Genomic DNA, 24,085 nt, shown 5'->3' on the forward strand with positions numbered 1-24,085 from the left:
ATTTTGGCAAACAAGAAATTTCCTTCTCCAATGGTTTGCTATTCGAAGTTGCCATTTTTATCGAGTTGGTAAAACACCCTCCCGCGTGCGCATTTATCCGCGCGCGTATCGGTGTTGCTATCGGTCTCCCGCGGTTCATTGCCGGTGTTCCCGTGCAGTGACGGACAATTCAGGATCTTCCTCGGCCTATATCTATCGACTGATCTCCCGCGGCCGCCAACTGACTGCGATCAAGGAGGAAGGACCAGGGAGCAGGGAGAACACGCGAAGCAGGAAGAACCAGGGAGCAGGGACGCGATCGAGGAGGAAGGACTAGGGACCAAAAACGTCGTGCCGATCGACGCCGCGCCGATCGACGCCGCGCCGTCCGGGATCACGCGCCTGCTCGCGTGGCCATCTCAGGAAGAGATCGCCCTCCATCTTCCTGATTGATCGACCTCCGTCAGGATCAGGTTCGGCGTTTCTGTTCCCATCGACCTCCATCTTCCTGATTGATCGACCTCCATCAGGTTCGTCAGGTTTGGTGCTAGATCAATTGATCCCTCGCGTACATCAAAGTCTTGATAGATCGATAGTCCTCGTCAGGTTAACTGTACGTAGAGTTCAGTAATTTAGGTGATAATTGATAGGGTTTCTAGTTGGTAGTGTATAGGGTTCATCTATTCCAGATCACGCAATTTGCTACTGTCAGGTATTCCAGATCCCGCAATATGTTGAGGTGCCCATGATCAGATAGCACATATGGTCACATGTACTAGGATTCAATTTTTGCCGCCGGCCTTTATTCTGTTTACAGAAGCACTACTGTCATGTATTTCCTGATGCGTTTGATTGGTAGTCTAGGTCCAGCTTGTGCCGCAACAGGAAGCAATATGCTATCATGAACATAGTACATGTGTAGCAGTAATGCAGTACATGTGTCATCATCATTGCTAATTCTATTCATTGTCATAAATTTTGTAGCCTCATGGAAGGAGAAGAGGAAAGTTTCTTGTCAGGCATTCTTCTCGAAGGAGAAGACTCTCGTGTTGCTGGTTTGGAAGAGCTGACTGTTCCAAACACCCAAGAAGTTGTGCAGGCAAGCCGCGGTACAAAGGGAACCAGGAGATCAAAAAATTTCCATTACAAGGAGGACGAACTAGTGTGCTTGGGGTGGTTGAAAGTTAGCAAAGATCCCGTCAATGGGGCTAATCAATCGCGTAGCACATTTTGGGGAAGAGTTCATGCTTACTATGAGGAACACAATGAAACTGGAGCTGTTCGTACAGAGAGTTCGATCATGCATAGGTGGCTGACAATTCAATTCCAAGTCAACAAGTTTTGTGCAGCTTATGAGGCCATTACACGTAGGAATCAAAGTGGCACAACTATCACAGATAAGGTATAAAACATGTGTTCTATGTGATCATTATGAAGTTTTTTTGCAGCTTATGAAGTTTTTTTAAATGCATATACATTGACAATATCTCTTTACAGATTAACGATGCAAAAAAGCTCTACACGGACTGGGACAAGGACAAAAAATCTTTTGCTCTTGATCATTGTTGGAACATACTCAAGGAGGAGGACAAGTGGAAAGCCAAGATGGTAGAACTTGCTGAGCTAGAGAAAATAGCAGCAAACAAGAAGAAGCAAAAAAGTGCAAAGGTGTCGAGGCCAAGGGATCAAGGAGCCACTAATAATGATCACGTCGTAGCTGTTGATGCCGAAGAAACCGAGCCAAGGAAAAGGTCTGATGGGATCAAGAAGGTGAAAGAAAATCATAGGCGAGGAGGTGGTGAGGCTTGCATGGCAGCCATGGAGAAGATGTGGGCAAAGAAGGAGGAGTCCGATAAGGAAAAAGAGAAGGCGAAACAGGAGAGGTTCATGGCTTCACTTGCAATAGACAAGGAAGCACTAGAGTTGGAGAAGAAGAGGGCTGATGCAGATTTAAAAAGAGCTGAAGCCGATTTGCTCAAAGAGGAAAAAGAAATCATGATGGCGGTCAGTGGCCCTCTCCAGCTTCAGTGGCTTGAGATGATGCAACAGCAGATTGTGGCTAGGCGTCAAGGAAATTCAACTTAGTTTCATTTGTTTTCCTATGCATCACAAGATTTTCTTTACTTTTTTTAGTTTGTTGTCAAAGCATCGGAACCTTTATTCAGTTTAAAATGTCATCCATACTTTATTTTGCTTCAAATTATTGTTTATTGTATGCACCAGTACTTGACTGCATGGTACTGTGTCTCTTTACCTGCATGGTACTGTTCTTGAATGGTGTGCTTCACGTGGATGAAATAAAAAGTAACGATCCATCATGATATGTCCACAACAGTTCACATGGATGAAATAAAAAGCACAATCTAGTACGAATATAAATCGGGATGATTGTTCCACAGGTGTTCGATGAGATCTTCTTTCAACTGAACATGTGTATCCTTGTCTCTGATCTGTCTATGCGCCTCGATATATTCATCTAGTGATCGAGCAGCTCGACCATGAGCAGGTTCCACATTGTCAGCATCATCTTCAAAACGCTCATCAGGGTCGACCAAGAATCCCTCATCTTCCACAATCATGTTGTGCATTATGACACAAGCCCTCATGATCAATGCCAAAGTCTCAATGTCCCAAGGGCGTGCTGGTCCTCGAACAATGGCGAATCTAGATTGAAGAACCCCAAAAGCTCTTTCCACCATCTTCCTCGCTGCTTCTTGCGATTTGGCAAAATATTGCCTCTTGTTACCCATAGGATGCCTGATTGTCTTTACCAAAGTAGCCCAATCAGGGTATATACCATCTGCAAGGTAATAACCCATGTTGTAGTCGTGGCCGTTGACAGAATACTTCACTTCTGGAGCTCTACCTTCTGCTAGGTTATCAAACAATGGAGATCTATGAAGAACATTAATGTCATTGTGAGACCCAGGCATTCCAAAGAAGGCATGCCATATCCAGAGGTCTTCAGAAGCAACAGCCTCCAAAATGATTGTGGGCTTCTCCACATGCCCCTTGTACTGACCTTGTTTGTCATATGGACAGTTCTTCCATGCCCAATGCATACAATCGATGGACCCTAACATTCCTGGAAAGCCTTTCTTCTCACCCATTGCAAGTAAGCGTGTTGTGTCTGCCTCATTGGGATGTCTGAGATATTCATCTCCAAAAATCTCAACAACTGCAGCAACAAACCTACGTAGGCTCTCAAGTGCAGTACTTTCGCCAATGCGGATATACTCATCTGTCGCATCAGCTGGAAGCCCATAAGTGAGCATACGCATTGCGGCAGTGACTTTTTGTAAGCAACTCAATCCGAGTACATTGGCCGCACTGTATTTCTGCACAAAGTAATCATCGTGCGCTTCAACAACATTCATTATGCGTAAGAAAAGAGGCCTAGACATCCTGAACCTAGAAAAACAAAAATATAGTTTGAGAACTATGAAAATATTTGGGCACAGAAAACAATTCATTCAATGTTAAAAGGACAACAACCTTCGACGGAATATTTCGGGGCCGTATGTTGGATTCTCCGCCATATAATCTTGATACAACCTGTCATGTCCGCCTTGCCTATCACGGTGAAGAACTCTATGACCTTTCACAGAGCCACCGTGTCTACCTTTCTCGTTGGAAAAGTTTTCTACTATTTGAGCAGTGGCTAGTATCAGAGACTCATCGTCATCGGATGATTCTTCATCTAATGTTCTTCGAGAACGGGATCGCTTCCTAGGCATGATTCCTGATGGACAAGTGTATAATTAATAAGAAATTCTAGATGACCTAGAGATGGACGGCATGTGCAGAACCGATGAGGAGGTGGATGATGCTCACCTGCGCCTGGATGATCTAGGCCTGGTGCCTTGGTGCGGTCAGAACCGATGCGTGGAGGAGTTGATGTTCACCTCGGCGGCGGCGGCAAGAAGTTGAGTCGCAGGTGCACCGGCGGCGCAGAAACAATCGCTCGAGGCCACTGCCTGTTATTTCCGTTGGCCCTCAGCCTGTTTGTGGGCCTCGTTTTTTAGTTTAGCAAGCCCAAATGGCAAACTCTTGGAGAAACAACAAATTTTGACTTGGCAAATATTTTATCAAGTTGCTAAAATAGAAGATTTGGCAAGTAGAATTTAGGGAACTCTTGGAGATGCTCTAACATTTGAAAAAAAGGTAGAGTAACATGTGGTTGACTTGTTTTCTCGCACTGATGCATGGCATCCAGTCCACCCTGGCAGGTCCGTGTGGCAGTATGGAGGACGGACCCGATGAGAATAGATACAGTAGATAGATAGACCCAATTCCAGCGTAAACTAAAGCCCCAATCATTAGCGCATCTGTGAGACTGAGAGAAGCGATACCAAAGGGTGACGTCCGAAATACACAGCGACGCGAGGTGGTATGTGAGAAAGTGGCAGTAGTGACAGGGGCAGCACAGCACGAGCACGAGGCCAAGTGCCTGCATGCGCCTGCCTAGGATTCCCAGCAAGACAAGCCTGGAAATCGATGAGGGGCAGTGCAGGGTACAAACCACCAGCTGCGCGGATACATGTAGTCGGATTGGATTGGAAATCTAAAACAACAATAATGGACAGAAAAATGTCCGGCCCGTGACGACGACCCGTCCCATGCCTCGTCCCCTCACCGGCCACGCAGATTTTTTTTGTTCTATTAAAAATGAAGAGATTTTTTTTTTGCTAGATTTAAAGTTGAACTCTTGTTTGCGTGGGTGGGAATTTGTGTAGTGTGTAGGTAGACCTTGACTCATAGACAATCACGTTAACATGCCTTCTAAACCTAATAGTTTGGTTGGTTACTTTGTTTTTTAATTGATTGATTTATATCTTCTACAATTTATAAAGGGCTCATACTTATTTGACCTCTTACCTGTCCTTTACCAGGCAATCAAAAAGGCGACATTCATGCGAACCAAATTTTTGTATAATTTAAAATTGCAACTTACATGTGAGATTTAGGCCCGGTTTGGTTCTCCTTACTAAATTTTAGCTAGCTAAAATTTAGTCACTTTAATAACTAAAGTTCCAAACATATTGACTAAAAGGAGCTAAAATAGTTTAGTTCCATTAGTCACTTAAGAGTAGCTAAAATAATTTTAGCTAGCTAAAATTTAGCAAGGAGAACTAAACAGGGCCTTATATAATACAAAGCTATAGGACTCGACACAACATAGTAAGGACGTCAAATACCTTAACCATGAAAAGAATAAAAGATACCCCAAAATAGAACTCGACAAAAATTTGGACATGCTAGGTCTAAAAAAGACTTACTAGTTTTGGGCCTAGAATATGTGCCCTAGGCCCACCTAGTGGTAGGTTGAGGCATAAAATTTCCTATGGGGCCAGACCTAGGTGGGCCATCTGTGAGTTTTCAACATTTTAAGGTAAACACAAATGAAAATAATGTTTTTGGCCAAGGGTTGGCCAAGAAAAAAAATTAGACAACAATACCTCCGTCCAAGCCCTACCAATAAAGTGAATGAGTTGGCTTACCGAGCTAGCCCAAGTAGTCAAAGTTTTCTTAGGTCTACCATGAAAGCCCTCTAGGATCATGATAGTAGCTAGCAGAGTGTAATGAGCACATGGGACACAATGCCATCCAAGAAGTGGTGCTAAAATTTAGCGAGTAACCTTTCAAAAAAAAATATTAGCACGAAGAAGAATATGGCAACACAACCAAGGGATCTTGGGTTCCACCTAGGTGGCAATTAGCAATCATTGTCTTCCCTCCTCCATTATTACCACAAAGGTTCCACACATCATCTACTTCTACTTCCCCTCCTTTCCCCTCATGGCTCTTAATGTGCTCATTGTCCACTACTTTTGTTAGGTGGGTAGGGGTTTAAGTTCTAGGTTTGGTGCTTGACGATTGTTAAGGTTGATCTTGATCTCTCCAAGGATGGATGGCTAGGGTTGTAGCTGGCCAGAAGTGGGGGAGGGGTGAAACCATTTGAGTGATGAAGAATAGGAAGTGGGGTAAACTTTAGCTCGGTCAAGGCGTGATAGGGTTAAAAGAGGAGAAGGATGACACATCGAGTTGTGAGGACTCACTACCAACTGCAGGTGAAACTGGTGGCCATATCTAGACGTCACAATGTTATGGGGTTATGGGTAGCCCATGATATATAATCCAAACATGTGTCAATGGGCACATAAAGAATGAGATGGGTCTGGATATGGCAAAAAAAAAGTGTTTACCTAGGTGGAAGTGTGGAAATATAAATGGCCTGTGCATAAACAGGCTAGGAGTAGCGGCAAGGAGATAGCTTAATGGTGGTGCTGATTTATGAAAATAATCATGAATAAATTGACTCAATAACCTACCCATCACAGAACGGAGGGTATGGACCAACTTTGTTGGAGCGTTACTGTTCGGTTGCCTTAGATCGGGACTGCAAGGGAAGGTGAAGGGGTGGCATTGGAAGTGCATGGACATGTGAGGGAGGAAAATGATTGTAATTTCACAATAATCGTAATTTTAGAAGATGGGTACCGATAGTGTGCGATGGATGTAACGATAGATTACCTGGTGTACTAAAGATAGATTGTATGGTTGAAAATTTCTAGTGATATTTAATAATATTCCCTTCATCCCAAAATAAATATCGCTATGGTATTCGTACTAGGTTTGTAGAAAATTTTAGCAAAATTTATATATATCTAAATAACTTTATTACGAAAACAGATTGAATGATTTATTTAGTGATATTAATTATGTATAAATATTAATATTTTTTGAGTATATATTTGGTTAAATTTAAAAGTGATTGACTCCTAAAAAAACGAGAATGATATTTATTCTAAGATGGATTAAGTAGAAGTGTTAAGTTGTAGAAGCATTAACTACACTTAGTGGATAAACTATATTTCTCATATTCTACATCTCCTTTTCAATATGCAACCTTTTCAGATCCAACGACCTATATTGCCCCTCCGTTTAATCATTTGCGATGGTACCATAGAAATCGAGAAAATTTAATTTGGTGGGGGTTTCAGGACAGGTTACTTCCCTACATGTTCAAACTATTTCCATGTTTTGGAGCCACTGCATGGATTCTTTGCACCTTAATTTTTAGATTAGCAGAAGGACAAATTACGGCAATCTCTTCCACAATGATTGGACCACACAGACACACTGTCGGTGCTGGTCTAGATCGGCGCAGCTGCTGCCTGATTTGGGCAACCACTACTTTGCCATCACCAATTGACCATCATCAATCGTCCTTCTATAACCTGTGATTGGCCCATGAAAGACATCAGCAATGTCCATCACGTCTACTAAGCTCGTCACATGCAGCGACTAGTAGCGAGTGCTCGCCATGTCCGCTCCGCGATCTAGAGGAGTGTCAGAGCATGTTGATGTTTAATTATTGGTTAATTTACTTCTGAGTCTATGTAGTAGGGTCAGGTCAGGAAGAATCTGGGAGAGTTAATGATGAACAGTAATGATGCTGTTTGATGCCATGATCTCCCTTTTGCTGAAAAGAAATCCTAAAGTACTGATGTGATTATTCTGATGAAGATTATGAACGAGATGATAATCATGCATCTTGGTTCAGAAGTTTATTAGAGTCTTAGCTAGAGGTCCCAGCTTCCTTTCTGAGGCTAGGCGGGTCTTGGATCCTCCGGTGCCCTGTTTGGTGCTGTTTTTTTTTTTCTAAACATTTATTTCCAAAACAGGTTTATATGTGAACTGTTTTTCTTCTTCTTTCACAAAAATATGAGTTGGGATGAAGCTGAAAAAAGTAGCTTATTGCAGCTGCCTCCCTCATTTATCTCTCCCATCTATGCAAGAAGTAGTCGGTGAAGCTATGCTACCAAACACTTTTTAAAAAGTAGCTTAGCTTCATCTACAAAGTTATTTATAAAGCTATTGTCTAAAAAAACAGTTTTACTAGTGAAGTTGAGCTTTGACAAACATGAGCTTAGTCTGCTCCTCCCTCTTTTTAATACTACTACCATATGCAGGTTTCAATCAGGACTTTCAGGGTTTTGTGGTGGACCCCTTAGGTCTGAGGTATTTAATCAGAGGGCCTTGAGGCAGTAACACGATTAGGTCTTGTTTAGTTCAAACCAAAAATTAATTTTTTTTAAGATTTCTCATCACATCGAATCTTGTGGCACATGCATGGAGCATTAAATATAGTCAAAAATAAAAAATAATTACACAGTTTACCTATAAATCGTGAGATGAATCTTTTGAGTCTAGTTAATCCATATTTAGAAAATATTTACCACAAACAAACGAAAGTGCTACGCTAGCCGAAAACTTTTCATTTCACCAACTAAACAAGGCCTGACGAGTAACAAATATACGGGATAAAAACTGTACTGAAAATCCCTTACTACATTCGTTGTACAAGCATGATCAGCGACGTGCCGACCTGCAATATGATCGAGGAGGCAAGCAACTCTGCTGACCATCCATCCCATCCAATGCTATATATATACCACCACGAGGCCCGGCCCAGTTCATCGGATCCCACGACACTCCCACCTCGGCCATTCAGACACACGTCTCCTCCATTTCTCAAAAGAAGACACACGTCTCCTCCATTTCTCAGGTGTTCTTTCTGCACCCAACCCAAGCTCCCCCACATTCTTCTCTTCTCATCTTCTGTCGTCCATCTCTTCATCCTGAGTCCTGAGTAGGTGACTACACTTTGTAGATTTTCATTGCACTGAATATTTGGAGGAGGCTACACGTAAGCTAATTACTTCTATCAAGGCAATGAGGCTCTGGGATCGGTGTTGCTAATGATCTTTTGCAGAAATTGTTTGTAACAGCTTGGTTGGTTAGGAGCAAGTTAAAGTAGTAGGAAGCCTGTTGGTTTCTTAAGGAAATATATGTAGGATAGGAAACAGTATTGAGGACTTTGTTTTTCAGATTCCCTGTAGTTTTATTGTCATGAGATTCAGCTCAGCGTGCAACATTACATTAGGTGTGCTCTGACGATCTTTCAGTACTAGTGTCAGATCATTTCATTGATCGTCTAGCCGCTTCGATGAAGTTTAGAGTGATAATCGTGTCTTCCGTCTTGTTTCTATTTCTGGTGAAGTTGGCGCAATGCCTGTTCTTGGTTATCTTCCTAATTCATTTCTGTAACCAACGTCGTCATGCAGAAAAATGCAGATGGAGGGGACCGTGTTCACACCCTCCCTTGAGGGGATGAAGCATGTCAAGTCGGAGAGTGGCGTGATCCTGACCAAGCCGTTTCTCCAAGTATGCAAGCAAATCCTTCCAGTGCTAGGTAATATAAATGAAAAAAAAGAGACGTTTTGCATGAGCATTACTTTCATGTGGTTCGAAAAATGGGATCCTGATTTTTGGATCATTGTTTCAGAGAAATTTGGGTCAGCCATGTCGATTGTCAAGACGGACATTGGAGGCAATATCACGGCAAGGCGAATCCGTTCCCGTTGCAAGTTTCATATTATGCATCTGATTGGCTGCTACTGCAGTTTATGATGCCACATTCTTGATCTGGTGCAGAGGCTGGAGACAAAATATGCTTCTGATCCTACAAAGTATGAACAGTTGCACAGCTTGGTGAAAGTAGAAGTCAGCGCCAAGACTGCCAAAAGCTCTAGCAGCTGTACTAATGGCCTTCTCTGGCTGACAAGGTAATTAATAACTCCCCAAAATTTGGGTATTTCAGCATGTTTTCCGAGCTCGTATTTCAGTGTTTCATTCATCAGCACAGCACATATCACTTATCAGTATTGAACTGTTTTCTGCATTTGTTTGTCGACAGAGCCATGGACTTCTTGGTTGCGCTGTTCCACAATTTGGTACATCATCCAGACTGGCAGATGTCACAAGCTTGCAGTGACGCTTACAGCAAAACACTGAAGAAATGGCATGGCTGGTTGGCGAGTTCGAGCTTTTCGGTACTACTCCTTATCTAACTTCTAAGCTCCGGATGAACTTATAATACCTTCTCATAATCTACCAACTCTCCTCTCCAGTAATTACTACTACTGATGATGTAAAGTGGATGCTAAATTTTTTAACGCCTGAAAACTTCAGTGAATAGTGGTTGTGCCATTAGCTGCTGAGAGGTACTTCTTTACAATCTAATGCCACATAATCTCAGGTTGCCATAAAGCTTGCACCAGACAGGAAGAAGTTCATGGACATCATCAGTGGTTCAGGCGACATCAACGCTGATATTGAGAAGTTCTGCGCAACATTCTCCCCTTTGCTGGCAGAAAACCACAAGTTTCTGGTAAGTTCAGACTAAATTACTGCATATTTTGTGTAACCACAACCCAACATTTTCTGAAAGGTGAAGTTTTATGATATACGCCTGCGTTTACTTGCAGGCCAGTGTGGGCATGGACGATCTTAAGGCATCCTAATCGTTTATCATTCATGTTCTGTGCCAAGCTTACAAAGAAACAAGCCACCTGCCGAGAATTTTTATCGTGGGTTATGAGTGTTAAGTGTAACATCTGTTATACCCGCCTTGTATCCAACAAATTTGTTCACCTTTTGTTTTGAGTTTGCATTAGATCGTGGTTGTTTCAGCCTCCATAGTAATAGAGTCCGTAATCAACCGTGACATACAAAACCAAGTCCTTCTCCTATCAAACTCCCCTGATTGTTTTTATTATAGCCACATAAAAGAACACATTTTTGCTCTATTTAATTATTTATACAAATGCAAACACAATGTTTTGGACTGACCATCATTTTTTTATAATGATTGTTGTGCTATCCACAATTTTTTGTCCCAAGCATACAATTTTTTGTTCCTATAATTTGCATGATTTTGTTATAGGTGTTCAAACTTTAGTTACTCCTGTATTTTTTTGTTCTACAATGGACCACAAATCACCTCCATCAATAATGTTGGATCCTTCATATAAAACTTGAAGTCTGATTCATGCATCATGAGCGCTCTTTTCGTCACATACAAGGTAGAGAACATCTTCACTCAAAGTAAAATGTTTATTTTTTGAATGAAAAGACGGGAAAAAAGGTCCCACCTGATTCTAGTCAAGACTAGTGGTGGAGGGCAATAACCCTAAGTGCAGTTACAAGTCATGGAAGAGGGAGAGAGATCGTTACATATGGAACAATTGACACCACGCCACAAGATTCATAGCTGTTGTGGGGCTTGGCAGCTCCATGCCGTGGCAAAGTCCCTGCAGGCAGCGAGCAGTCATAGAAGACTAGGCTGCTCTCTATGAAATACCATACTATTGTGGGGACAGCCAAAGATGATATGAATCTGTCATTTCCTCCCTTGTTCCACAGAGTTCGCAGCGTGCGTCTTCCACGATCATTTTCCTTTTGAGGCTGCCCGACTCTGATTTTTGTTTTGTACCAACAACCACCCAAAGAATTTCACACATGGGGGAGTGAAGTTTCTCCGGGCGAGCCTATGCATCGATTTCTGCTCCTCGGAGCTCATGGATGCTTTGTAGATTGCACTTGTCAAGGTTTTATGTGATCCATTCACAAAGTTGCAGTGCCAAAATCTGAGTTTGACAGGATGTTGACATCGGTGAGGTAGGACTCTAGGGTGGTCATCTCTTCCTTGGCAACTCTAGAATAGGAGAGGTTGAAGGCGGTGGGTCCACCACGGTGGTCGCCTGACCATAGGGGGTGTTAGCCGGCCCCCTCCCTAACACGGGGTCTCCCCTTCTGTGGGGTCTCTTGGCACCTTTCTTACTAGTATGTGAGCCTGTGGGTCCATCGTGATGTTAGTTTTTTTTATATAAGTGGGTCTTTTGATCTATGTTCTCTCATCTTTCACCATTGAGAGAAAGCACAACTTGGACCCAAGAGTGGAGAATGGTTTGGAGGGGTTGTAGGACCCACTCGTGGGTGGTCGGGCGACCCCTGTGTGGGCACACAAGCTTCATTTCCTCTATATTGCTAAGTCATGTAGAGAAATACTCCACATACATGTGGAGCTTGTTATTTGATAAAATATGTTTTATCTTTTTTTATAGGCTGTTGATGGTGTTTTTGGATATGTGAAAGTATGGCATTATCACCATCAACAATAAGCATAGCTCTTTAACTTTGACCAAGTTGTGTAAAAATGTATTAACACTTACAAGTTCAAATAAATGCTCTATCAAAACATACTTCATAGAAAATTTAGTCAGAAATAAGGAAAACACGACCATTAGGGCTCCACCGGGAACCAAGATGCAAGAAAAAAGGCGGTGGCCGCTTGGTTTGGGTGCTCAAAGCGCGGATCTGCATGGCTTCTGCTGCTTTGGCAAGGCCATAGTGTGGTGCAACCTGATTGCATGCTCCAGCTAGGAAACTAGTTGCAGCTCGTATGGCGCACCCTTGGCACAGAAAATGGTGGGTGCTTTCTAGATTTCCACGGGAAGCCAAAACTAGGGAAGTAGTGGTGACGAAGGGTGCCTTCTAGAGCTTCAGGCATGGATCTGGCAGTCCTGATTGTGGATCTAGTGTCATCGAACATGGTGGTGTTTTCGGTGGAGTTATCAACAACATAGGCTACTTGGGCACTCTGATCTCCTCCTAATGGATGGATCTATGTTCCCTTTTCCATCATCAGTGTATTGATTTGTGCGATGGTGGTCATCGATGTGCAGCCATCAACCCTGGATTATGCTAGTTGTTGGTGTGTTGTTGATGCAGTAGGTTGGATGCTAGATGAAAGTCTTTGTCTAGCTATTGGGCTAACAACAATGATGCCTTTGTGAACCCTATTACTTCTTAGAGGCATCTGTTGATGCACCCTCCTCTCTCGGTGTGGATGTTTCAGGAGAAATCTGTGTCTATGTTGGACAGGCTGCAATGACGTTCATACGTTGTCTTCCTTCTTGAAGGTGTTGTCTTTATAGTTCCATGCACAGTTCTCACTTTGGTGGTTTTGTTTTGACGTCAAAGTTTCTTAGTAAATGAGGATGCGAAGGATTGCTACTGTAGAAGATCAAATTTTAAGGCTTGACATCAAGAGTTTCTGAGTAAGCTAGGATGCGAAGGATTGTCGGTGCACAAGATTAAAGCAAGTTTGAAGCAAGGACATATAAGTTTGAAGTTTAATCTTTCTAACTCTCTTAGTCTTTTTGCTCTTTGTTTTTGTGTACTTTAGTTTTAGTCTAAATGTGTATATCCACGTGCGGATAGCGAATTTCTACCCATTATCTAAAAAATGAAAAATTTAATCAAGCAAATTTTATGTTCTAAATGTCATTACATTTTCATAAACATGGCCAAACGGATGGATGGAAGCGGAACATGTGCATATAATAGTTGGAATGGAAAAATCATGTGAACTCATCATGGTAAAAATTAACAACCACACATTATTTCCAGCAGTGACATCTTTGCCCAAATGACTATCTTTAGATAGACTCGTCTGCATCCTCCATCCAGTTTCCCATAACCGTCTTCTCCTTAAATAGCCAAAAGAAAAGGACAGGTAGCCTCTTCCTACGCCCAAGGATGGTTGAATAATATTAGGAGAAGAGCTCAAAGGGTTCTTGACCCTCTAAAAAATTAGGCATAAGATAGATCTCCTCTTCTCACCCTCGAAGTAACATTGACCGCAAAGGGCCATCCGCTGCGGTCAGTGTAAGTTTCTGAATCATATTTTGGCAATGCCTAAGGCTAGACAATATTGAGCTAGCCTTTACAAAGAAAGAGACTGAGAGGGGAGAAGAATGGCACTGGCGCATTGAGGAAGGTTGAGAACCAGTTAACAAGAATTGCCAGCATTTGGACAATCTTGTTAACAGTGTTTTAAGGTTCCCAGCAGAGTAAGTATTCCAATGTGACATTCTGTTCGATTTTATACATACTTTCAACATCTAATATGAATTTATGAATAAGCCTTTCTTTTCTTTTCTTATCTTTTTGGTCAATCGTATGGTTTCACTTTATTTTTTGTCGATTGATCCCATCAGCAATTTGCGAGTTCAAGAAGAGTGCGTGCATCCACATTGATATAAGCAAGGTTTAATAATAAGAGAAGAAACATGGGCACAAAGATGAAGAAGGGGATCCTGAAGCCGTTCCGCTATATCTCAAACATGATGGGTATGCCCAATCACACTATTCATTGACCTTAAACTGATTTTTTCATAGCACGGGTGGCATTGACCTCATCATTTCTTTTCGTACTGAATTGCGACCACAAGATGGTAAGGAGCCTGAAATGCAAATTGGGTTCCCAACGGATGTAAAACATGTGGCACACATCGGTTGGGATGGTCCTGGCTCCAACAACAATAACAGCAACAATAATGCTGGAGGAGCACCTAGCTGGGTAAGGCGGCAACACTATTTGACATTGGCACAGAGCAAAGAAAAATGTTTAACATATATGTGGAGACAATCTTTATGCATGTCTACTTGATTCTAATTAACAATGTCTTCCTTGTCGACCTGAAGACAGTAAGATACTCAAACATAATAGTTATATGTCCATGTAGCAAACAACTCTGTTTGCATGCATTGTTGATGAAAGAGGCCAGCACCAAATTTATGTTTAAAAAAACAATCATAGTTGTGGATATTGTAGCATGACAAAAAAAAGTTGATTTTGACAGATGAAGGATTACCACTCGGCACCGCTTGACTCGTCCTCTTTTAGGAGCGAGAGTGGGGGCACCGCTGCTGCAAATCCCTGGGCTTCTCAAGGTTGTTTTGCCACTCATATATATATGCACCAAGAGACTGTTCATGCATGCTTTGGTTTAATTTGTGCACAAAGACATGGACTGAACTCTATCATCTGTGCCTGACAGAGATAGTGATGGATGGAGGCAACAGCATCGGAGACACCTCCTTCAGGGACACGAAAAGCGAGGCAGGCGGCGCCGACGTCGGCGGCGGCGATTCCCCACCGACCCCCGGCTCGCGCCGGGCGAGACGACACCGCTCCCGGGGCTCCGCCACCTCGTCCATGGACGTCAGCACCGGCGCTGAGGGCGGCGCCGAGGAGAGGAAGAAGGAGAAGGGCAAGAAGGGCACCCGCAAGAACCGCAAGAAGGACAAGTCGGCCGGCGACGACGCCGCCTCGGCCACCTGCCAGGACCTCCCCGCCGTTCCCAAGAAGTCCAACCGCCGGAAAAACAAGGGCAGCAGCGACGGTGGCGCCGCGGCCAAGGACAGCGCCACGGCCGCGCCGGAGGAGGGGGCGGCAACGACCCCACCCGCCGCCGTGGACGACGACTAGAGGGTGGTGATAATCCAAGCGGCTGCGGCCTCGCGTATACGAACTAAAATTTGACGTCGTTTTCGGAGATGAAATCAAGATGCCGAAAAGTACTTTGAGCCCAATTTTCGTAAGATCAAGTGGCAGTCGATCGATATATTATGTATATGGTACTCATCACAAGGGCACATGCATGGAGGAGTTCAAGGTCACGAACATTTAGCGTTCTCAGGAGTGGGGTGTGCACGCACAAATGCCATTCTTTTCTCTGTTTCTTTCTGTATGTATGTAATATTGATCCGCTTTTTCTGACCTGTTATATATCTTGTTCAAGATTTCATATATAAATTATACTTTGTGCGACATATTTCTGACCTGTTATCGTGCAGCGTAATAATGCGTTGAGTTTTCTCTGTCAAAGATTTATGTGTACTTGTATTTTTTTTTTGTTAAAATGGAATGCTTACAATTAAGCTATCAACTTAGATATATTCAAATATTTTAGTTAAAAATATAAACTTACCTAAAATAACAACGAGCATGATTTATATCAAAATGAACAAGTAGTGTCACTGGTACTGTGGTACATGATTTGTTAAGCTCGCATTTTCTGAATTGGTAAACTTTTGCAGTACATATATTTATTTCTCACAATTTATTATGTTTATGATACGAGAGTTATCTCGTAGATAGGAATAAAAATAGTACGGATATTTTCTGACCGTATTTGAGATCGAATTCATTTAGAGAGATTTAGATTTGTCTGTATCTGAGTCCGAATGTTCAATATCCAATACCGTATTTGTATCCGAATACTTAAATCGTATATTTATGATGTCGACATCTAATCGTATCTTATACGACATTATTGATATTATCTATATTCGAATCCGATCAAAAATATAAAAACAAATATGATATCAGTGATATCCGTTCGTATCTGATCCGTTTTCATCTCTACTCATAGTAGTATCTTATAATTTCTTTCCTCTTAATAAAATACTCCCTCTATCCTAAATTGTAAGTCGTTCCAAAAATCTTAGAGAGTCAAACTTTTCTAAGTTTGACCAAATTTATATTTTCATTAGATTCTTCCTTAATTATTTTGACCAAATTTATATTTTCATTAGATTCTTCATTAGATTCTTCCTTAATTTGGCCAAACTTGGTCAAATCTTAGAGAGTCAAACTTTTCTAAGTTTGACCAAATTTATATTTTCTAATAATATTATGAAAATACTAAGTATCATTAGATTCTTTCTTAATTATATTTTCATAATATACTCACTTTACGTTACAAATTTTAGTATTTTTCTCTATAAATTTGGTCAAACATAAAAATGTTTTGACTCTACAAGATTCTTGAAATGACTTACATTTTGGGATGTAGGGAGTACTTGCTAAGACATGTCCTAACCATTTAACAGTGTTTTTCTTTCACAACAAATCAGTACTTTTTGCCATGACTTATCAGCCAACTGCCTGGTGGGTACCTCTACTAACCAAAAAAAAAAATGATGGTGGTGGCCTGGTGAGGAACTGAGGATGTTCTGTTTAAACGACAATGGGCTCAGAATAAAATGTCATCTTGACCCTGTTCTGCTGCACTGTAATTTTCAGTCATTCTTTGATCGTGGTTTCAAACTTTAGTGTAGTTTATTTAGGTTCGAAGAGAGCAACAGCCATTTTCCTCTTAATTCATTGCAACACGCTTCAATGGATGAGACACGAGCATCCAGCGGCCATTCTCCAGCAACTGTAAACGTGAGTTGCAACTTGCAACAATACTTTTTTTTTTGAATTGTCTTGCATGGAGTACCTATGTACATAAGGCGCCAGCACACATACATTACACGGAAGTCATATTTTGCAGTGCAGTACGAAGTGCACAACAGCATAACTGCACAATTTTGAGACGGAGACGTTCCCATCAAAATCTATTGGGAGAACCATCCATTGCTAACTTTCCGGACCCACCGTTTCAACTCTTCAAACAGCATAGAGGCGAACAACCTGGTTAATCGTGGCACGGCAGATAGGGCATCCCCACTTCTTCGACTCTATGTCCTTCAAGCAGGACATGCAGCCAGCCATGTGACCGCATGGGATGCAGGCGCCTTCCACAGGGGCATCCAAACATATAACACAAGTACCGGAGGGAGTTTTGCCGCTGTCACTTGCATCAGCTTCGTTTTCTTCCTGTTTTGTAGGTGCTGCTGCCGTTGTACTGCCTGTTGTACCGCCTTCGGTGGTAGCCGGCATGGTTACATCAACAGGCGTAGAGTCTATGGATGGATAGTGAACAGGACCACTGTAGAAGGTTTCTTCAGCGAATGGTGGCGCGGTTGGGGTTGGAAGAGCCTGAAGTGCTTCCTGTGGAATCAAGACTGGAGGGTTGGTTTCGGTTTTGTGGGGTTTTGATGAACTTTGACCAGAGCTTGTTCCAGGCACATCCCATCCATTGTACGTGCTGCTGCTGCTTGGGGCATCTACCCGGGCTTGGGATTGGCCACTCGTCTTTGATGGTGCAGGAGTGACTGATGGTCCCCATCCGTTGTGAGAATTACTTGGAGGGATACTCCAGCCATTGTTGTTGGGAGTGGATGCATTTGGTTGAACATTGGGTACTCCCTCTGCAATAGCTGATTGAATGGAGGCATTGATAGCCATTGCTAATTCAACATCCTCCTTGCTGGGTGCAGATAGTTCTGAAGGCGCCACAGATGAATTTGCTGGTGCCGGGTTTGGCATTGGGAGATTTGCTGGTGGTACTGGAGCCGTGTTGAAAACCTAAAAAGAAGGGATACATTATTATTGTTACTGTTTTCTGTATGAAGCTAAAAAATTGAAAAATCCAGTAACTTCCCATTCACTGAAACACTAGACCTCAACCTCACATCATCACTATTATTACTATTTAGATATCTATATATGAGCAGATAGTGTCCTTTTAACATGCCTCCTTTTAACAGAATTTATTTAAGAAAATAGAAGAAATAATTGTCCAGATTTTATCCTTAAGGAGCAAGAAAAATACTCTGGGAAGGGAAGCTACCTGTGCCATGCCACAACAGGCATTATAAAACCATTGAAGCTGCTGTTTGTCACCTTCATAGGCCGGTAAGATCTTGTATCGAGTCTCTGCAAAGATATTTCAGTCAAATTTAGCAATGGAGTGGCTACCCATTTTTCTTGGCCATATTTGGGAGAAACAAATGTATGTTCATAAACGAGACTAACTGATTATCATGAGCAAGACAAGATATTGCAAAAAAAATCAAAAGAAATGTGCATTACCCAGATCAAGCTTCATAAAGAAAACTTTGTACAGCAATTGAAACAATAGTGAGTAACACACTATTATTCATATTTCACAAATAACATACAGAAGGATCCATACAACAAAGGAAATTAATCAAGTTAGCTGCAGCCTGGCTACTGATAAGTGATAATAATGTTGTTAAGTTTATATTATCATAAATTTGAATATTAGCAAAAGATAAGAACATAAATAAGATATTCGTAATGAGATTCATGCAGCATGATTTGTGGTCGCTGGTACATATTCATAAAGGGTATATGGTTGATACTGATCCCCAGTCAGCACAGCAATATTAGTTATTTTACGTTACACAGTACAATTTGGTGTTCATCACCATTTTCACATTCAATATTTCTTCCTTAAGCATCTACAATAGAAATCATATCAACAAGCAAGTAGCCAATATCACAAACAAGCATTTAACTTGAGAAATCTGTAGATTGAAAACTAAAACATGGTACATACTTGTTCCTTTGTCAAAAATGATAATGGAAGGGTCAGCCTGATTAAGCTTTGGTTGTTCAATTTGACATTTCCATAGTTTAACTACAACACGTGGTTTAGAAGCCTGCATGATCATTAAAAAAACGAATGTCACAGACAATAATAATTTCATAGAGCCATCAAAATTTTGCAAGAAAAATATCAACTGCAAAAAAGGAAGCACATCGTTTACTACTAATAGCTGAGCAGAATACTACTCTAAAAAACAAACAAAGGAAATGATTGCACATGTGAACTGTAACAACAGAAAATGGCAGCACCAGTGCTTTCCGTTACCCCCCTAGATTCCCCCTTATACTGGAAAGTTCTCAACTTATTCAAGCGAGGAAAAAAGGGAATGACACATGTATGAGCTTGCTCAAAATAGACCCACACAGAGTATTTAGCCTTTTTTTTCATTTTCAAACAAGAAACGCCAGCCGTAGTGTCTGACCCCTGCTATGCAACAAGCCAAATGCACCACAGTTCCACTCCTTCAATTAGAAGTGTGAAATGGAAAAATAAACCAGGGTTAAAAATTTTAGTGGTGGTTAAAGTAACTGCATGAACATTTAGCAGCAATATACACAAGTTTCAAATATTTGATAAATGCTACTACAGAACCTGACATGGGAGAAGGACAATACTTTAAAGGCAAGAGAGGCACTAATGCCATTGCTAGCCCATGTAAACAATAATTGATTGCAGAAATAGCATACGAGTTCAATGTGTAGGAGATACATCAACATATCCATCAATATAAACAGTAGCTGCATAAAAATTGAAAAACAAAGCGAAATAATTCAAACTTTAAGTTCCTATCAGTACCTGTAATTCGGGATATATAGCTAACTCTAACTTAAGAGGCCTGGTTGGAGTTCGCACTTCACGGGGTAAAATAACAGCCCAACTGGGAAAGAGAAGGTAAGGATTAGAATTCATAAAACAGACAGCCAATTAAATCACAACTATGTGCTATATGTATCCAGATGCGCCAACATAAATGAAAATATTACATTTTTCTTGTCATGAACTGTGGAGCAATTGCATCCAAAAAAGCAGGAGCATAGTTCTCCCTCATCCATCCACAAAAAAGAGAAAGCCGTCCCTAAAATTAATTGAGTAACATAAAAAAACCAATACGAATAAATTGCCACAAGTATCATAATACAAAATAGGATAGCAAAGAAAAATATACCTCTATGGCACGTACAACATTCACATGACCTTTTTCCCTTGCCAATTCAAGGGCGGTATTGCAATCATCGTTTGGTATGAATGGATTAGCTGCACGAAGATAGCAATATATGCATTTAATAGATATCTAAAAGAATAAACAAGAGAGGAATAAAGTGTTTCATATATTGTTGTTCATATACCTCCATGTGAGAGTAGTAAATGGACAGTCTGCTGAAGTCCTTTCTTGGCAGCATGGTGCAATGCTGTCCCACAATGTGACCCTAGCAATGGAAAAAGGTGGTGATTAAAACATAATAACGAGCACAGCCTCCTCTTCAATTAAGCATGCATCCAGCCGTCCAGGGATGGTTCATATCACTGTCAGCAACTTGGATGGATCATGTCAAACGGTTAGCATTCATTTGAAACAGAGTTTGAAAGATGTGTACCAATACAGCGTTACTTTGATGTGATTTGATTTGACAGAACAAATAATACTCGATCCTATGTACAGAGTGAATGTGGAGATAAACCTTGTTTTAGTTGCCTGAAATCTAACCTAATTGTCCATTCAGATGAGAAGTTTAAGCACCTTACAAACTTTAAACTGCTGCTTGTTTCCAATCTACACACATTTACACCCAAATTTAAATTACTTTTTGTTGAGCGAACCTGATAACTTTTGACTTGAGCTGATTTCATAAATAGAACCAACCTAATATAAAGAGCAACAAGTCGATAATAAGAATGATGAGAAGAATACCAGGCCGGTAGGCATTGACATTAGCTCCCAACTCGATCAGCACCTTGGCTACGTCGAACAGATCGGGCCGCATACAGGCCACCATCAGGGGTGTCTTCCCTTCCTTGTCAATCCACTACAACCAACCAAGCATTTGCAGGAACAGCAACATTAGTAACCCAATCAGTTCAGAGGGGCATAAAAAACGAGTGTAAAACAGTCATCCTAGCCGAATGACTGACTAACCTCAAGGCCAACGCCCTGCCCCCGGAGGGTGCGAATCCCGTCGACGTTGCCGTAGTTGACCTGCTGGTACAGCAGCTCCTCCTTGGACTGCTGCAACCCCATCCCGGCCCCTCGCAACGCGCACCAAAATCGGAGGAAGAGGGTTATCCGAATCAAAAATCGCCTAGAATCGAGCTTTCAGGGTCAGGGACCCAACCAGCGGAGGTTCCCGTGGGCGATCGCGGCAAAAAAAAATGGGTTGTGCTGCGTGCGCGGGGGGTTTCGGGGCGGCGATTGGCGCTCCGGTGACGGAACCAGCCCGGAGATCCCCGCCGCGGATGCGGCGAGGAGGGGAGGGCGGGAGGAGCCCGACGGGTGGTGGTTCCCGGGCAGGTAGGGATTGGATTGGGCGCTGGCAGTGGCAGGATGAGGGGGGAGATTTTTAATGCGTGGTGGTTCGGGGAACGGGGAGAAATGGGTGGGAAATTGAAGGCGAGACTGACACCGCTTCCGCTGACCTTTTTTTTCCTTGGTGGCGAAGCGAATGAGAGATTTGGGGGAAGGCAGCAGCAGGAGGCAGGGCAGAGGGAACGCGCCAACGCGTCTCACAAGTGACAAGTCACAACCAGAAACGAGTTGCCCGGTTTTTTCTTTTTCTTCTTTTTTTTTTTTGACTTCACAAATGAATTCTCGAAGGATTCTGATTGGAGCGTGCGACTTGCAGGCTTTACAAATAACTACCAAATGTTTTTTTCCTAGAGGAGCTAAAGTCATTTGGCAGAAGCCTTAAGTTATCTTTAAATTTTTAGAATACATTGTATTATGCATCATTTAAATATGTTTCTTAAGTTGTCTTATTTTTAGAATACATATATTCGGAGTATAGTCAAACGACCAAGAGAGAAAATCTAACTGTGATGAGGCATTCATTGTTATGGGGTTGTTTAGTTCTGGAAAAAATTTGTAATAAAACCCGAAAACCCTGATCAGCCCACGAAAAACTTGACACCAATTTTCTTTTGGTTCCGGTGTTTAATTTCAAAACATTTTGCAAAACAGAAACACAACAACCCCTATTTAATGTCTCAGTTTGGGACTGACACAGTTCGGGGGAGAATTTTTTTGACACCATTTACTTCCAAAACGCGAAAACGCAAAATATTTTGCTTTTGGCTCAAAAAATTTCGAAACTAAACAAGGCCTATATCTGGTGATGGAGGCTAGAACTTATAGGTTGTTTCCCAGACACGCTCCTCACATACAACTTTGAAGTGTTTGGTTGACAGGTATAAAAGGCAACCCAGAGGTTGACTCCCCAGATACAGATTTTATTTGCATTTCTGGTGAGCCTAGCTTGCATGGTGTAGCATAGAGTTTCTTAATGATGCTATTAACATATGATTAATATGTATTAAGTGATATTAGTGTTAGACAGTAGTCATAAGGCCTATGGACCTGCCCCTAGTGGCTCCCCCAATGGCCTATATGTAATCACTGATTGTGTCTATTGATTGTAATCTAAGTATTATTGAAGCCCTAATACTCTCTCATGGTATCACGGCTCGGTTCCCGATCCCGCTTCCGCTAGAGCCGCCGCCGCTCGGTCTCGCCGGCGCATCCCTCCGCGCCGCCGCTGAGTGCACCCTGCAGCCGGCTCCCCTACCCTACCCCTCCCCATGGCCGACGACGACCAGCGCTCCGAGGCCGAGCGCCAGGCGGCGGCCGCCGCCGCCCAGGCCGCGGCTGATCGCGAGGCTGCCCTCGACGCCCTCGAGGCCAAGCAAGCCGCGGTCCACGCCCAGGCCCTTGCCGTCGTCAACATCAAGGTGCTGATCCCCATCACCCTTGATCGCATCGCCAACAACTACGATCGCTGGCGCAAGGTCTTCCTCGTCATCCTCGGCAAGTACGCGCTCACCGACCACGTGCTGTCCGATGCCGCGCACCCCTCCCGCTCGGCGTGGGTCCAGATGGAGTGCACTGTGCTGTCGTGGATCTATGGCACGATCAGCGCCGATCTACAGCAGCAGGTCATGCTCAAGGAGCCCTCTGCCCGCGTCGCGTGGATGGTCCTCGACGACGAGTTTCTAGGGCAGTGCGAATCGCGCGCCCTCCTCCTCTCCGCCGAATTCCGCAACTTCAAGCAGGGCGCCCTCAACATCACCGACTTCTGCCGTCGGTTGGAGACGATAGCCAGCGCCCTAGGTGAACTCGGTGATCCGGTCGGCGATCGGACTTTGGTGATGACGCTGATCCGTGGCCTCAATGGCACTTTCCGCCACATGATGTCGCATCTGAAACTCCAGCGCCCCTTCCCCACCTTCAACACGGCGCGCAATCTTCTTCTCCTTGAGGAGGTTGACCTCAAGGACGCGGCTGCCGACGATCCGCCGCCGCCTGCGGCACTCTACACGTCCGGCGGCGGTGCTCCTCACCACCACCCTGGCGGGCAGTCCGGTGGGGGTCAAGGGCGCGCCCCCGCTGGATCCTCCGGTGGCGGCCACGATGGCGCTGGTGGTGGCCAGCGCAATAACCAGCGCCGCGGCAAGCCCAAGAACAACGGCGGACAGGGCGGTTCCGGCGGTCAGGGTGGCTCTGCCGTTAACAGGGCGGTTCCGGCGGTCAGGGTGGCTCTGCCGGCCAGGGTACTGGTGCCCCGGGTGGTGGACCCCGGCCTGGCCCCACACCGCCACTAGCACCGATCCCGAACCCGTGGGCCGGCACCGTGCAGCTTTGGCCGCACACCTACGGCCCCGGTGGCGTCGCAGCACATCGTCCCTCGCCGCCGCCCGCGTTCCACGTACAGCCCTCCTACGTGCAGCAGATGCCCTACATGCTGCCGCAGGGGGTGGCCGGTCCTCCTCCTGGCTTTGGCTATGGGGGCGGGCTGCCCTCTTCACCAATGGCGCCGCATCAGCAGCAGCAGGCTCCATGGACTCCCATGGCTGGTGGGTCATGGAACCAAGGCTCCCTCATCGACAACTTCAGCACC

General features: G+C 43.4%; 5 protein-coding genes across 7 annotated transcripts; 3 read left to right on the forward strand and 2 right to left on the reverse strand.

Annotated features, from left to right (window-relative positions):
* On the forward strand, positions 968-2,064 carry LOC8057952 (glutathione S-transferase T3). Its single transcript, XM_002459739.1, has 2 exons — positions 968-1,381; positions 1,477-2,064. Exons 1-2 carry the CDS (start codon positions 968-970, stop codon positions 2,062-2,064), a joined length of 1,002 nt encoding a protein of 333 aa, XP_002459784.1.
* Positions 2,343-3,260, reverse strand: LOC110432633. The gene has a single exon (XM_021453406.1). It carries the CDS (start codon positions 3,258-3,260, stop codon positions 2,343-2,345), a length of 918 nt encoding a protein of 305 aa, XP_021309081.1.
* On the forward strand, positions 8,441-10,483 carry LOC8059741 (glycolipid transfer protein 1). 3 transcript variants are annotated; one of them, XM_021452634.1, is made up of 8 exons: positions 8,471-8,551; positions 8,657-8,692; positions 9,111-9,238; positions 9,332-9,387; positions 9,481-9,611; positions 9,743-9,878; positions 10,085-10,216; positions 10,314-10,483. In XM_021452634.1, exons 3-8 carry the CDS (start codon positions 9,115-9,117, stop codon positions 10,347-10,349), a joined length of 615 nt encoding a protein of 204 aa, XP_021308309.1. In that variant the 5' UTR covers positions 8,471-8,551; positions 8,657-8,692; positions 9,111-9,114; the 3' UTR covers positions 10,350-10,483. The 3 variants fall into 3 exon arrangements, with proteins under 3 accessions (XP_021308308.1, XP_021308309.1, XP_021308310.1); XM_021452633.1 differs by lacking the exon at positions 8,657-8,692 and having other exon boundaries at positions 8,441-8,551; XM_021452635.1 differs by lacking the exon at positions 8,657-8,692 and having other exon boundaries at positions 8,535-8,635.
* On the forward strand, positions 10,629-15,516 carry LOC8059742 (CRIB domain-containing protein RIC7). The gene is made up of 5 exons (XM_002459741.2): positions 10,629-13,742; positions 13,890-14,022; positions 14,124-14,251; positions 14,535-14,625; positions 14,733-15,516. The coding sequence occupies exons 2-5, from the start codon at positions 13,962-13,964 to the stop codon at positions 15,161-15,163; spliced, it is 711 nt and encodes a 236-aa protein (XP_002459786.1). The 5' UTR covers positions 10,629-13,742; positions 13,890-13,961; the 3' UTR covers positions 15,164-15,516.
* LOC8059743 (probable E3 ubiquitin-protein ligase XBOS34) lies at positions 16,897-21,624 on the reverse strand. The gene is made up of 9 exons (XM_002461870.2): positions 21,115-21,624; positions 20,890-21,004; positions 20,327-20,407; positions 20,146-20,234; positions 19,964-20,055; positions 19,776-19,857; positions 18,930-19,032; positions 18,198-18,283; positions 16,897-17,932 (listed from the first exon to the last, which is right to left on the reverse strand). Exons 1-9 carry the CDS (start codon positions 21,214-21,216, stop codon positions 17,132-17,134), a joined length of 1,551 nt encoding a protein of 516 aa, XP_002461915.1. The 5' UTR covers positions 21,217-21,624; the 3' UTR covers positions 16,897-17,131.

This window comes from Sorghum bicolor, chromosome 2 (genome assembly GCF_000003195.3).
Source record: "Sorghum bicolor cultivar BTx623 chromosome 2, Sorghum_bicolor_NCBIv3, whole genome shotgun sequence".
Taxonomy (NCBI): domain Eukaryota; kingdom Viridiplantae; phylum Streptophyta; class Magnoliopsida; order Poales; family Poaceae; genus Sorghum; species Sorghum bicolor.